General features: G+C 51.2%; 1 protein-coding gene across 2 annotated transcripts in view; it reads left to right on the top strand.

Annotated features, from left to right (window-relative positions):
• SCNN1B (sodium channel epithelial 1 subunit beta) overlaps positions 1 to 14,300 on the top strand; it is a 39,056-nt gene that overhangs the window by 10,850 nt on the left and 13,906 nt on the right. The window contains exons 2-7 of one of the 2 annotated variants that reach the window (XM_075899946.1): positions 4,532 to 4,850; positions 6,272 to 6,593; positions 7,828 to 8,021; positions 10,243 to 10,346; positions 11,211 to 11,374; positions 12,289 to 12,396. In XM_075899946.1, coding sequence (XP_075756061.1) covers positions 4,537 to 4,850; positions 6,272 to 6,593; positions 7,828 to 8,021; positions 10,243 to 10,346; positions 11,211 to 11,374; positions 12,289 to 12,396 — 1,206 coding nt within the window. In that variant the 5' untranslated portion in view covers positions 4,532 to 4,536. Of the gene's footprint in view, positions 1 to 4,521; positions 4,851 to 6,271; positions 6,594 to 7,827; positions 8,022 to 10,242; positions 10,347 to 11,210; positions 11,375 to 12,288; positions 12,397 to 14,300 lie in introns of those variants that run through there. The other variant, XM_075899945.1, reaches the window with a different exon arrangement.

The following is a 14,300-nucleotide window of genomic DNA, read 5'->3' as shown; positions in this document are numbered from 1 at the left end:
TAGTCCTATACAGTCCATCAGATGGGCATCTGTGATCCTGCACTCAGCCTGGGAAGCTTGCTCCAGCACAGCTGGAGCTAGACGCAGCCTCCCTGGGCTGAGCACAGAACAGCCGGGCTGGAGGGAAGAGAAGCGGCTGCCCGGCCAGCTGGCCATGGGCTCAGCCAGGGTGCACCAAGCTCCACATGGGCAGGCGCAGAGGAGAAGCCGCTGATCAGCTGGAGCGCGGGGCAGCCTCTTTCAGCTGAAAGCTACAGTCAGCTGGCTGGGGTGTTTCAGCCCTCCTGACCTCCCAGCTCCCACCATGCCTCGCAGCTACTCACCTGTGTTGTTGCTCAGTGAGTAGCTGCTCCTCAAATAAGGAAATCTAATGTAAATGTACTGTGCATGCGCGTAGTTCAGAGAGGGCTCAAGAGCTACTGTTAGAGCCTCTGAGATCTACTGGTAGATCGCGATCTACTGGTTGGTGACCACGGATCTAGACCAAACTATTAGCCACCTGATTGGGTAAAAGATTCCATGAAACACTGAAACATTCCTACTCTTTTCTCAGAGCTGTCTGGTTGAGTTAATATAGACGCTGCAATATGAAAATGTAATTTAAAAACTTTACAATTCCCATACCTGATGAGCTATGAATGCATTCTCCATGTGATGGGCAATCACTGTATGTCCAGCACGAAAGGGATAGCTCATGCTCTAAGCATTCCTATCTAAGTGACCTAACTAGGTGTTGGGTTGTAATTTTATCTGTTCTCAGAGCCCTCTTTGCCATCTATGTTCAGGGCTCAGAGCCTTAGTCCTTCCTAGTTGGAGCTACTTGAGTCAGCATCTTGGATTAGTGTGTCTGATCCCACCTGCCCAGGAAATCCCCAGGAGGTGTTTGGGGAGAAGAAACCCTATTGTACATCCTCCTAAGTTTTTCACTTGAGAAGTGTGTGGTGGGGATGGGAAGAGATTTATCCCCACATGGACCCAGCACCTCAGCAGAGGAAGCCGAAGGTTCAGGCCTGTAGCCCCACAGATCTGTTCTCTGGGGACACACTGGAAGCCAGAGTCTTCTGCCCCATCTCCTCCATGCAATCCCTGTTGGTCACTTGTAACATAGCTCTGCTGACAGGATTCCGACCAGCTTCTTCCACTGAGACCTTCAAGAGAAAGATTCCCTCACCCAAAGGGGACTTGCAAAAATGTTCAGCTGGGGCTGCAATAGCTTTAGGGCAGCCTCAGTCCTGGTTTGATGGGGAAGGAGGGGCGAGGAGAAGGGCTGTAGACACATTTTAACCAAGGTAGCAAGCAGGGGAAGCTATATGGCCAGGAATGTACAGACTGCTTGTTGGAAGAGGGAACGCAATGAAAGGAATCCGTGACACCTCTTCCAGTGACCGTTATCTCTGTAAGCTATGCCAAATAGCACTAGAAGTGCATGCATTTCCCATCAGTGCCTGCACACTAGGAAGTACTTGTGGAGTTGTGGGTTTTTCTTTTGTTAAAGCTTCTTGGGATAATGAGATGTGACCTTGTGCAGCTTTGCCCTTTCTCAGAATGGTTCCCATCTCCACTGCTCTTAAAGCAGTGAAGCCACAAAACAGTCTTCAATTAAAAAAGCCTTTGCAGGCAGCCAGGAGGCTGCCCTTAGTAAAGATGGACACTACCTCCCATTGTTCCCCACTGGATTAATGCCAGATTGGGCTCAACGCAGTGCCCCCCTTGTACTGTCAGAAGGCGGGGGCACCGTGAGGACCTGGTAAATGGCAGTGGAATGGGGAAGAGAACGGGGAGGAGTAAGTTCTGTGAGGAGGACAAGGGTGCTGTACAGAGCATGTGAATGGGGCCCAGCACAATGTAAAAGAGCCGGGAGCATGGCTGTAAGAGGGAGGAATGGGGTACCAGAGAAGACTGAAGGGGGCAGAGGAACATGGGGCAGAATGCAGCAAGGTGTAGCGAGAAATAGGGGGCAAAGAAGAATTTGAAGGGTCGGAGGTAGAGGCTGGGAGGAGAATGAGTGGGGCAGAAATCAAGAGGGAGATAGACAATGATGGAGGGAAGTACATATGTTCATTTCAGGATAAAGTTTGAATCTGAATTTGTCAGACAGTAGGGGTCAGACTGCTTCCCCCTCCAGCCACAGACCATAAGGCAGATCAGAGCAAGAAACTGGCTTGACAAGAATGAGGTATTTAAAAGCGATCCCGACTTGGGAGCCAGTGGCACCCTTCTGGATGCTGGCAGGTGGCTGTACGGAAGAGATTCCGATTGGCTGTGAATTTAAGAGTGTTAAAATGCAGAGCTGGGAGCTGAACTGGTTCTTTCTAGCTCATCAGGTACGTGAGCCAGTGATCCACAGGGCTGTGCAGGTGAGCCCAGGATCCCTTTGGTGGTAGACTTTTAGCACTGACACAGGACCTGACTTTACATCTCTCCGTTTCCAATTTGTATTTGGTCAGAGGTGAGCGGGAATAAGCAGCAGAGCAAACGCAGATCCCAGGGAATCCAGCTAGTCTGGTCTAGCAGGCTGTATTTTGCCAGTGCAGTTTGGGCATGGTTTAATCTAATGTAAAATATCCACTAAAAATTTAGAAGAAGAGAAAATATTTACTAGGATCCTTTTGCCAATCTCTCTGGCTTTTGAAACAAAGGCTGCCCTTGATGTTTCTTGGTCTGGGATTGAGGAATCAGATCTCCAACTAGTGGCAGGTCAGCTGAGGTGAAAAGTCCACTCTAATAAGCTTCCAGCCTGCGGGCTATGGGCTTGCTTATTTCTTCGGAATTGCCTGCTCGAAGGAGACCTTCTGCCTGGAACTCTCTTGCCTTGCGGGCGGTGAGTGGGATGCAGGGAAGAGTCATTGTGTCTGCAGCAAACCAAGCCCTGCAGAGAGCTCCTGCAGGGTCATGAATCCATGGCTGGAAAGTAGAAGAGATGGCACCCGCCCTCATCCCCACCACAGACCTGCACAAAAGCCAGTGAGAAGGGAATTGAACCCAGTGGCTCCTTTATGCTGAAGAAACTCTTGAGAGTGGGGGGGGGGGGAGGGGGCTCAGAGAGTCCTTGGTATTGTGACTTCACCAGAGCAGTGCTGTCAGGGAGGCACAGAGCCCCACGGCCCCTTTTCAGGGTCAAGGCCTGGGGACCAAACTGCTTCCTGTTCCCAAGAGGAAGGCATCTAAATCCCGTCCCTGATGGAACAATCCTAGGATAACTCTGGACCAGGATCATGCTGGGGGACGGTCCTTCCCTCCAGAGCTCCTTCCGTGGGTTTTCCTTAGGGAGGAGGTAATTATCCGAGTCTCGTGACCTCTGTTCTTGGGTGGTGAGGAACCACTGGGGCATGACACAGGCCCATGGGGCAGTGAATAATTGGAGACAGATGGAGTTTGACTCCAGCACAGCAGGAAGTTGAGAGACACCATGAAGTCAGTGCAACATTTTAAATCTTTATGAAACTCGTTGCACTTGCAATCCAAGCCAGATTTGGAAGATATCCTCCCCTACTGCCCATAAACAGGTGAGCCTTTGAGAGGCCTGAACTACTATTCAATTCCTCTGCGCTCCTGGGTAAGGTATCAAAATGAGGCCAGGCCCAAGAGAAAAAGACCATCTAACCAAATTAAATCAGCCTCCATTGTCTTCCCATTCCAGTCATATAAAGAGACCTATGTCGTGTGTGCATGGCCCCTACCCCACATCCTGTATGGCAACTTCTCTTTGATGTATCATCTACATGGGATTAAATGTACTAAGAGTAAGATTGTGTAAAAGCAGAATTCATTCTCACTTCTAAGTGTTGCTGACTGTTGAAACATTTCTAGTTTGACATCTTCAGTATTACTATTCCCGCTATGCTTCATACGCTGTTTAGCATGGGGTTTCAGTCCTGATTTCTTTATTGTAAACCTCAGAACAAATTTCTTCCTAACTAGATCCCTCTCTTGTTGTGAAATTCTGCTCCAGGATATAAAGATTTAGTAACACACGTTCTCAACTCACAATAGCAGCATAAAATGTACCATGTACTCACAATATCAATGCCAAATATGCAGCATCCCTCATATCAGCAGCACAAAATGTACAGATAGTATCTTAAAACAAAGGAATCTAACAAAAATTAACTTATTGTCCGCTCTCTGGCAGGCACCCTTCACCCTTTTGAGGGTTTTAGTTTTGAAAAGGGAAACTTGTCTCCAAATCCCTCTTTCCTGATCTCCTTTCAGGAGGTGGATGCGCCTGACACTTCTTCCCAGCCATTTCGAGCCAAATTCTTTTAGGCCCCTTCTACCTTGAGAATTGAGCTGTTAGCCTAATTGCTGTTCTAAACTAGCTGAGAATCTAATTCACATTTCCCTGGTGGCAACACAGACCACACCTGTCTTGGGGAACAGGTGACTTTGCTGCCCTGTGATCCATCAAGCCCACCTGTCGAGCTGTCAGAAACAGCTGGCAGCCTCCCGTCTGAAGGAGCAGAATACAGCAAGAAATTGAAACCCTGCTGCCTAAGACTAACCCGTTCTGTTCCCCTTCCCATGTTCACAGGCAGCATGATGAACTTGAAGAAGTATTTCATTCGAGTGCTCCACCGTCTCCAGAAGGGCCCTGGGTACACGTACAAAGAGCTGCTGGTCTGGTACTGCGATAACACCAACACACATGGGCCCAAGCGCATCATCCGGGAGGGGCCGAAGAAGAAATTCATCTGGTTTTTCCTGACTCTGCTGTTTGCATCCCTCGTCTTCTGGCAATGGGGGATCCTCATTACCACATACCTCTCCTACAGTGTCAGTTCATCTCTCTCCATAGGCTTTAAGACCATGAAGTTCCCAGCAGTCACCGTCTGCAATGCCAGCCCGTTCAAGTGAGTTCCGTGTCTGCGTCACGTTACACACAGTGTCGACTGTGATGCTGCATTGCTCAGTGAAGAGATGCTGCCTTCCTGTATCCCCAGGAGGCGCTTGACCCGTGCTCTGCCTCGGGCCCCTCTCCCACAGCTCCCACCACGGCCCTGCCTCTTCCTGTCCCTCTCCTGCATCCTGCTGGATGGCTGATCGCTGGTGGGCAGGAGGGGCTGGGATGGAGAGAGAAGAGCTGATCCACAGGGCTCCAGAGCACCCCTGGAGTCAGCACCCACGGCTCACTAACATGTCCAGGGCATAGCCCTTTAAATCTTTTCCATCTCACATTGCAGAGACATGGGATCCTGAAAGTGGCCATTGTAATTCAGCAAGCCCTTTAAAAAATGAAAGCAAAATAAATGAAGGAAGGCAGCTTCGTTCTGCAACCCAGCCCCATTCTCTGGGTGCCAGGAAAGGCCACTCTCTGCTCTGTTCGACCAGGGCCAATTCAGAGTAACACGTGTCAAATCAGGCAGTCGGATGACTTCACTGGAATTACCTTACACGTACATTAGCGACAGAACAGAGGTGTGAACAGTGAAGTGTATCCCAGGCAGTGTCCCAAAACACTGAGCAGACCCACAGTGAACACGCTGATTTTTTTGTCCTCTCCCTCCAGAGCAGCTCCAGGTTAAGTCAGCCGCCCCCTGGCCATGGCACATGGATTATTTGAACGCCAATGGCATTATTTCTGTGAGCCACGGCAATTCATCAGGAAATCTGATTATTTCTCTCAGTGGCTCCCAAACGGTGACTTGGGACCCATGTTGCTTCTAATCATTTCCATCCATGTGCAGAATCCGTGTGTGTGTGTGTGTGTGTGTGTGTGTGTGTGTGGAGACGTGCAAATGTGCACCCCCAGAAAAACAAACACCTGGCTCTGGGCGCTCTGCTAATCAGCTGAGCGGCATCTGAGTCTCTCCTGAGCGGGTGCCCAAGTGCTCAGCTTACAGGAACACTGGTGGGACCCCAAAGTGGGTCAACGCACCCACTTTCATAGGGTCACCCGGGGATGGTGATAGATTTGCTGGTGCCTGGGGCCGAAGCCTGAGCTCCACTGCCTGGGATCCTGTGGGGCTCAGATTACAGAGCCGCCGCCCCCCCAGCACTCTAGGGCTTGGCTGGGCTCCAGCTCCTAGGGCCATTTACTTCTTTCTGGTGTCAGGGGTCCCAGGTCAGTGTAGATTGAGAAGTGCTGCTTTGTCACTGGCTAATTGGATCGCTGGTTCTTGCCCCAGTGCCTGGCAGCCAGATCGCACTTTGTACATGGGTGCTATTCCTCTCTCAGTAACTCCATCTGACTCTCCCTAAAGTCCGGGTTCCCTAGAGCCCGTCAAGCTGCTGCCAGCTTCCCAGCGCTTGCTAACTGCTCCTTCCCCTTCAGATACTCCAAGGTGAGGCACCTATTGCGAGAGCTGGACGAGCTCACGGAGGCGGCCCTGGAAAGGATCCTGCAGTCCAAGAACAGGGACGCAACCTCCGCTCTCCCACTGAACTCCAGTGAGACTCCCTCTCAGACACTCAACCTGAGGCTCTGGAACCAAATCCCCTTGGTTCTGATTGACGAGAGTGACCCAGAGCGGCCTGTCATTATCGATCTCTTTGAGACCGACGAGAGTGGCTCAGGCGCCCAACCCAACAATTCCTCCCCGGCCCTGGTCAACGTGACATCGGAAGCAAAGAAGCAGAAGGTGGCAATGAAGCTGGTAAGTGGAGATTTGTGGCTCTATGCAACATGCTCAGCCCTTCCCTTGAGGACACGTTACATTGTGCGTTTGCTCTGGTTTGGGACAGCACTAGCACAACAGGGTGTGGTGGCGTGTTGGGGTTCCCCTGCCTCCTGCACCCCCGTAGTGGCATGAACAGACTCTCCCAGCCAGTAGAACAGGGGAGTTTATTGCTTCTCCAGGATACAGCCCAGCACAGATGTAATCTGAATACAGGGCAGGCGTAGGATGCCTCAGCCCCCCTTGAGATGGGGGAGCCTGGGCCCCTAAATCCCAGCCCCTTGCTTAGGCTGCTTCCCCCATGATTCCAGCCAGAAACTAAAGCTCTCCCAGCCCTGCCCCACAGCCAGGTGCTGGTCTCCGCCCTCCTCCCTTTGTCTCTCCCTGGGAGGCTGAGCCTGGGTGTCTGGGTTAATCCACATTTGGGGGAGTCAGTGAGAATCTCCCATCCCAGCGCAGGGGGACCCTGGGTCACAGAGCAGACAGCCCCCCCACTACGGCACACAGGGTCGTGATAATACAGGCTATGTCTATACTGCCGGAGTTTTTTGGCACACAGTATGCAAGCCGCTCTCTCCTTTGCATATCTTCTGCCGATCCTTTGTGCGAAAGAGGTTTTGCCGCTAAAAAGACAGGATCATTTGTTAGAAAAACCCCTTTTTCGCAAGATCCTGTAAACCTCATGTGTTGAGGAATAAGGGATCTTGTGAAAAAGGGTTTTTCCGACAAATGGCCCCTTCTACATGGTTTTTTAGCCGCAAAACCACTTCCGCACAAAGGATCAGCAGACGATATGCAAATGAGAGTGCAGTTTGCATATTTTCTGCCAAAAAACCCCGGCAGTGTAGACAGAGCCACAGAGACTAAGTAGTAGCCTGTGGAGGAAGTTAGACCCTGGGCACAAGGCAGACAGGGCTTGTGACGTGAAAGCGGGGCTACAGACCATGAGAGAGACGGCCAGATGGCAGGTAACCCCGGGACGTGGTGACCATGTGAGTTAGAACCAGGAGGAAATGCCACCCTAGCGGTGACTGGAGTGCCCACCATGCAGGCAGTGGTGATGGAATGGGCTGGGGGGTGGCCCCAGGATTTACATTCAATGGTGTGACCCCAAGAGTCACACTGCCACTGTAGGTTCTCTCAGACCTCTGAACACAAGGCCAGGCACCCGCTGGTTGTGCGGTAGCTACACATTAACTTCATGCGTCTTCAGTGCAGCCGGAAGGCCCTCCCCAACTGCATCTACAGGAACTTCACCAGCGCGGCCCAAGCAGTGACAGAATGGTACATACTCCAGTCCACTAGCATTTTCGCTAAGATCCCGCGGAATGAAACCGTTGAGATGGGCTACCAGCCAGAGGACATGATCCTCGCATGTCTGTATGGGGCAGAGCCCTGCAGCTACAGGTACGTGGACCCCACTGAACTCCTACTTACTCTCAGGCTCTCGGAACTATCTAGGCAAAAGGAGTATTCAGTTCTTTGGAGCAGGACTGCTTTCACCTGTGTGTGTCCAGTGTGAGCACAGTGGGGCCTGGTGCACGCCTGAGCCTCCTAGACGCTGTGGAAATGTCAATTACTACTACTAGTCATTATTCAGTCGGCCACACGCCCTGCTCAACAGCCTGAATGGGATCTCAAACCAAAGTATTAAATGGCCTAAACATAACCCGGGTATTACCAGCACCACTTGCCCACTGGGAATGTTGCTGGATGTGCCCTGGGTTTAAATTGTAACCAAGACCTGTTAAAGCCTCCAGGCAACATGTTAGGTAACTTCTCGCTAATCAGGTGATTTTTTTCAAGACACCTCAGCTGCAGCCCGTGGGTCTCAGCTAATGGAACTGCTCCACTTGAGTCTGTTTCACAGTGAGAGGGAGGGCCATGTAACCAGCTTTGTGGCAGAATATTTGTTAATTAAAACAAACCCCTTAGTTCGAAACGGTCAGCCTCAAAGGCCATTGCTTGACCTGTGCTTCGTGATGGACACAGCTACTGCGATAGTCCAGGCGGTAGCTGCTGTTCTTGCCGCAGCGAATGAAGAGATTTCCAATACTGGTTAACAGGACAGCAGCGTGTCCCGCGGACTGCCGTCCAGCACACGTCCCACATGCACTGGCCCATCTGTGTCTGAGGGCGGACTAACTTCCTGGGCGCCAGGAGAGCTCGGAGAGGTGCTCTGCTCAGCCCAGCAGCAGTTCGTTGCCCAGCCCTCCCTTCTCTCTGCCCCAATACAGACAGGGCACAGGACAGGGACTCAGAGAGGCCCAATCCCAACTCCGACACTGACTCCTCATGACCATGGACAAGGAACTAAGCCCGATATTGAAACTTCATGCCCTACAGCCAAGCACATAAATAAGTGGCCTGAACATCTTCCGAGCCCAACCAACTCCTGTGACCTGCCCCCAAAGCACGGCATTTGGTCCCACGTGCTGGCCTCAAACAAAGGCATGCCCTCGGCTACACTGCCTGCTGGATAAGACGCTTCTTCCCTCGCGCTCAGCAACTATAAACCCTTTTTGGCTACAGAAGCGAGTGTCCGATTCCAGCCAGGCTGTTGCGGGCCCTTCCCACAGCACTGCTCTGTTCTGGAAATTTGGAGAATGATCCATAAACAAACAGCTGGGTATTTCTCCAAACGGGGCAAGTCAGTTATCTCAGCCCTAAATCAGGCACTTCTTTGGGTGTGCCGCACCTGTGTCACGCTATAGCATTCACTAGAGAATCACATGCAGGCGCCTTTCCGTCACGGTACAGCATGCACCTCTGAGACAGGCTCTGTGGGCAAGGCTGGGTCTGTCCCTGCACCGGTGAGCAGGGGGGAAGGTACCACAAGGAGCCTTTGCCTTCTCTACGCAAGGTCAGGCCTGCTCCCTTGAGGCAAGTGCTGATAGTGAGCCGAGATGAGCCATGGCTAACCCCATGCTGTGGCTGGCACAGGGCTGGGTGGGGTCTGCAGGAGGCATGGCACTTTCCAGCATAGGTGGCGAGTTATATGGGTCTGTGGTGCCCTGGCACCAGGGCTGGTTCTACCACCGCTCGCCATCTGCTGATGCTGCCCCCATGTGCTCCCCTGGGCAATCTCAAACACCCTGGGGGGGGCCGCCACCAGCAGCAGCAGCACAGCGGGGTTAGAATGGCTTCCAGCCACTGCCGCCCCGCAGCTGCAGGCCTGTGCCTCCCTGCCACCTCTGCTTTTCAGGGTTCCTCTGGGGGCAATGCAGCTCTGCAAATCTCTATTCTAGGGTGTGCCTTAGGCATAACTGAGGCCCAAGTCACAGCATCTTCTGTGCAGTTCGTTCCATTCCCAGAGGGAGCCTTTAAAAGTGTAACGCCTCTTTCCCCAGTTTGCCTTCACCAATACTGGGCCTTAAATACCATATGCTAAATTCTCTTTGGGTTTCAGAGAGCTGCTGCTACTATCTTTTCAAGTAGGAGTAATTTGGATGAAAGTATACCACTTAAAAGCCGAGCATCGCACGCCTGAAGAAACTGTTGTATTTGTATATGCAACAAATAAACAAGTTAACTGCACATCCCAGGCATAACTACAAGAAATCAAAACACAAAATCAATTAGTTGCACTATTTTACCACCCTAGAATTACTGTGCTTGATTCTTTCAGAAATTTCACCCCCATCTATCATCCGGACCATGGCAACTGCTACATCTTTAACTGGGGCAAGGATGAGGAAGCCCTGTTTTCTTCCAACCCTGGAGCAGAGTTTGGTAAGCACTAAAACTCCCAGGGACACATGAAACAAGAGAGCTTGGAAATGTTTCACCTGCAGAAAGCAACTTCTATTGCATGCTACGAAGAGGTTGATCTATGGTACCATATAGGGCTACAACAAGGGAGGGATCACTCAATGATTGCCTTCTCTGGTCAGTCTCTCAGAAGCACCTGGCACTGGCTCCAGATGGAGACTGGCTCCTGGGCTAGATGGACCATTGGTCTGACCCACTGTAGCCATTTGTATGCTCTAATGTAGCGGTCCACAACGCAGTGCCCGTGGGCGCCATGGCGCTCGCCGGGGCTTTTACGTGCACCCGCCTACTGACCAGGGCCAGCCCGAGCCATTCCCGCACCAAGGGTGCGCAGTGCCACCCCCAGGCGAGCGGCACATGCACAGCCCCCGCCCTGGGCACGTGGCATATGCACAGTGCCACCCCTGGGTGCGTGGCGCATGTGTGGCCCCGCGCCCAGCTGCCCCAAAAGGTTGGAGACCCCTGCTCTAATGAATTAGTGCTTGGGGGTGCAGGGAATGGCTAGAGAAAGGGGGTTAACCCTAAAGAGGGACAGGGATTACATAAGGAATGGCAAAGGGGCATCACACAGAATAACTTTAAGAAAAGTGCATCTCAGGCGAATACCTGGGAAAACGCCCACAGAATCAGGGGTTTCCTTTCCGCCCACTGGTGGAGTGTAAGCGCTTTGAAAAGGTCAGGCTAAGAAGAGAAGGGTCTGTTCTCCTGTCTCAATGAGGCAGGACTTCCCTGCATAGTGGGAGAGCTCCTCTAAAGAGCCTGGTTTATATATAAACTCTGCGCTTCCAGTTTAGGGGTTTTGAATGTTGTGTTTGATGCCCACAGGGCTGAAGTTAATTCTGGACATCAGCCAACAAGACTACATTCCCTACCTCACATCTACTGCCGGGGCCAGGCTTATGTTGCATGAGCAGAGGAGTTTCCCTTTTCTTAAAGACCTGGGCATCTATGCCATGTCTGGGACGGAAACCTCGATCGGCGTATTAGTGGTATGTGTGACATTTCATCAGAACAAATCATCTGAGAACAATACTATCTGATGGGACTGCAGCCAAGTTTGTTTTCAGTCTTGGCTGAACTGGCTCAATCCAAAACAGTCAAGTTATATACTGGCTATGGCTTGGAACAGTGTTTATGAAAGATTAAATGCACTAATCTGGTGAAGTATTTTATTGAAGCCAGAAGCCTCAGTCCAGGTTGTTGCCTCTTCACTCCATGTGTCAGCAGCTGCGGGCTAAGCGAGTCCATCCATGCTACACTTAACACCGCAGCTGCTAACGTAACTGGCGCAGAGCTCATCTTCTCTTGCCCCCTGCTTCTCACCAAGGTGCAGGTACCAGACTGTTACACTCCCTGACTGCCCTTCTGAGCACAGTGCAGTTGTCACAGGCATCCCCGTCTTCCCAGAATTACACAGACAGCAGTTCTGCAGACTCCATGAACATGGTGCTGATTGTTTTGTTTGGTTACTACTAGTGTCGCTAGCTGTGCCCATCAGCCTTTGCCTCACCCTGACCATGGCTAAGCCAAACCCCTCAGCACAGATCCCAGTGTTTCACTCAGTCCTCCCCTTCCCCAGTTGTCACTGGAACCTTTACCCTGGGATTTGGGAGAGGGTGGATCTGCCACTAACTCTCCCCAAGAGACAATTAGAGGGGGTCCCAGGGCAGTGGGGTCCAAGGAGGTCCTCGCTGTCTAGTCTAATCCAGAAGCCCATGTCTCCCCCGGCTCAGCTTCGTGCGGCTCCCAAGGACGATATTCCTTGGCTGTTGCTGCCTCTGGCTGTTGTAGCCTCTCCAGGAACTGCAGGGTCTGTTTCTGAAAGGGTCTTGCACCAAACAAGCATGCGACAGGAACTATGACTCCAACATGCTTATATCTGGTGGGTTTGGTTTTCTTTCAGGATGAACTTGAGCGGATGGGTTTTCCCTATAGCGACTGCACCATGAACGGATCCGATGTCCCCGTAAAAAATCTTTATAATGAGTATAATACCACTTACTCCATACAGGTAAAGGGATTATTCATTCAAATCAGGGATTTCTTAAAAGAATCTTTTAAGCAGTTTACATGCTTAATGGATATGAACTGTTCTAGAGAGTAAGAAAGTTAAACATCATGGGTCAAAAGCTCTAAACCAGAGCTGGGTGAAATATGGCCCACAGGCCGCATCTGGCCCACCAAGCCACCGGATCTGGCCTGCGGACGCAGCAGGGAGCCCCAGGCAGGGTCCCCGTTTGCCTTATCACCCCCCCACGCTGCTCAGGAAAGAGGCTGCTGGAGCCGCTTCTCTTTCACAACCGTGAGCGCGTAGGGGTGGTGGAGGGCTCATGCGCTGCCCCTGCTCCCAGCACAATCCCATTGGCCGGTTTCTGGCCAATGGGAGGTGCCTATTTGAAAAGCACCATGCCCCTTCCCTCCAACTCATAATTATTCAAACATGCACATGGCCCCTGCAGCCTGTGTAGGGGCGGGGCAGGCAGGGAGCCGCCTCAAACATGCTGGGCTGCGAGTCACCCAGATACTCCAGCTCCTCCCTCCCCCAACCCTCTGCCCCTTTGCCCCACGTAACCCAAACCCTCTGCCCACTCCTGCAACATCCCCCTCCCAGAACCTGCACCCAAATTCTCTGCCCCAGGTCCCAACCCCCTCTGGCCCTAGGTCCCAACCCAAACCTCTGCCTCACTCCTGTACCCCAATCCCCTGCCCCAGGTCATAACTGCCCCCTTCACTCAAACTGCCTCCCAGACCCCTTACCTCCTCCATAGACGTGCAGCCTTTGACCACTTGCAAAATCTTGGAGTGCCCACTCCTGCTCTAAAATAACCATTAAGCCTGTACTAAGCAAAAGAAACACTTTAAAAACACAAATGAGACCACTCATCTTGCAAATACTTACGCATGGCAGTAATGTCATGCATGTGAATGTTTCCATTGAGTTCACTTGGAAAATGGGAGTGTATAATTGGCAGGATCAAAGCCCAATGACTTAGCTGTTCAAAGGTATATTAAGCCACTAAGAATTTTTAAATGGCTTAGACAGAGAACACAGTTTATTATAATTCTCTAAAAATCTCGCTACACAAACTGCTGAGCAGAGTGAACGCTAAGTGAAAATGGGTCATTTCACTCCACCCAGCCGGAAGCTTCATTTTGTTTTGTTTTGGTTCGGGCATCTCTGTAGCTTTCTGCAAAGCGGTAGCATAGCAAGTTTCCCTTGCAACAAGCCTTATGGTTGCACAGAATTCCAGGAGGTGAAACTTGCAAACAAAGCAGCGATTTGTAAATTGAAAAGGCAACATGTTTTAGTTGTCCTTTTGGCCCCTGGGAGAGACTCTGGTTGCTCAGGTGACAGGGGCACTTATCACACAGAAGCCAAGTGCTCAGAATTGAGGCCAGCTGTACACCTCCAGTAACATTATACATTCTCCCTGGATCCCTCCCCATTTGCTTCCCTTTTATTTACGTTCATACAAGCATCCAAAAGCTTGCATGTCTCTCTGCCAGATAAAAACTGCGAAGGAAACCGGAGCGGAGTATAGAACATACATTGAATTCCAGTAGGGCACATTTTAGAAGAAAACGGGGAATGGTTGGGTGAACTTGAATGGGTCAGACTGCAAAGGGGAAATAGGAAAAGTTTCCGGATAAATTGCAAGAAGCAACAAAAAGTGATGTACCAAAACAAGTGCATTAGCAGTAAAAGTAATGGGCAAATTCATTACTGAATAAAGCGAAGCTGGGACCTGTAGGAGCCAGAGAGATAACGAGAGAAATGCCGAGACAGGGATGTAATAGTGTGGTCGATTAAAGCTTATCAGTTAACGCTATAGACTACAAGCATTTCCCCCCCTTGGCCAGGAAATTTTTAGCAGGCTGGCCTGCAGCTCAGCTCAGCTCAGCCCTGGCTTGTGC

Source organism: Pelodiscus sinensis, chromosome 16, assembly GCF_049634645.1.
Source record: "Pelodiscus sinensis isolate JC-2024 chromosome 16, ASM4963464v1, whole genome shotgun sequence".
Lineage (NCBI taxonomy): Eukaryota > Metazoa > Chordata > Testudines > Trionychidae > Pelodiscus > Pelodiscus sinensis.
Note: the sequence above shows the minus strand (reverse complement) of the source record. Positions and strands in the feature narration are given on the sequence as shown.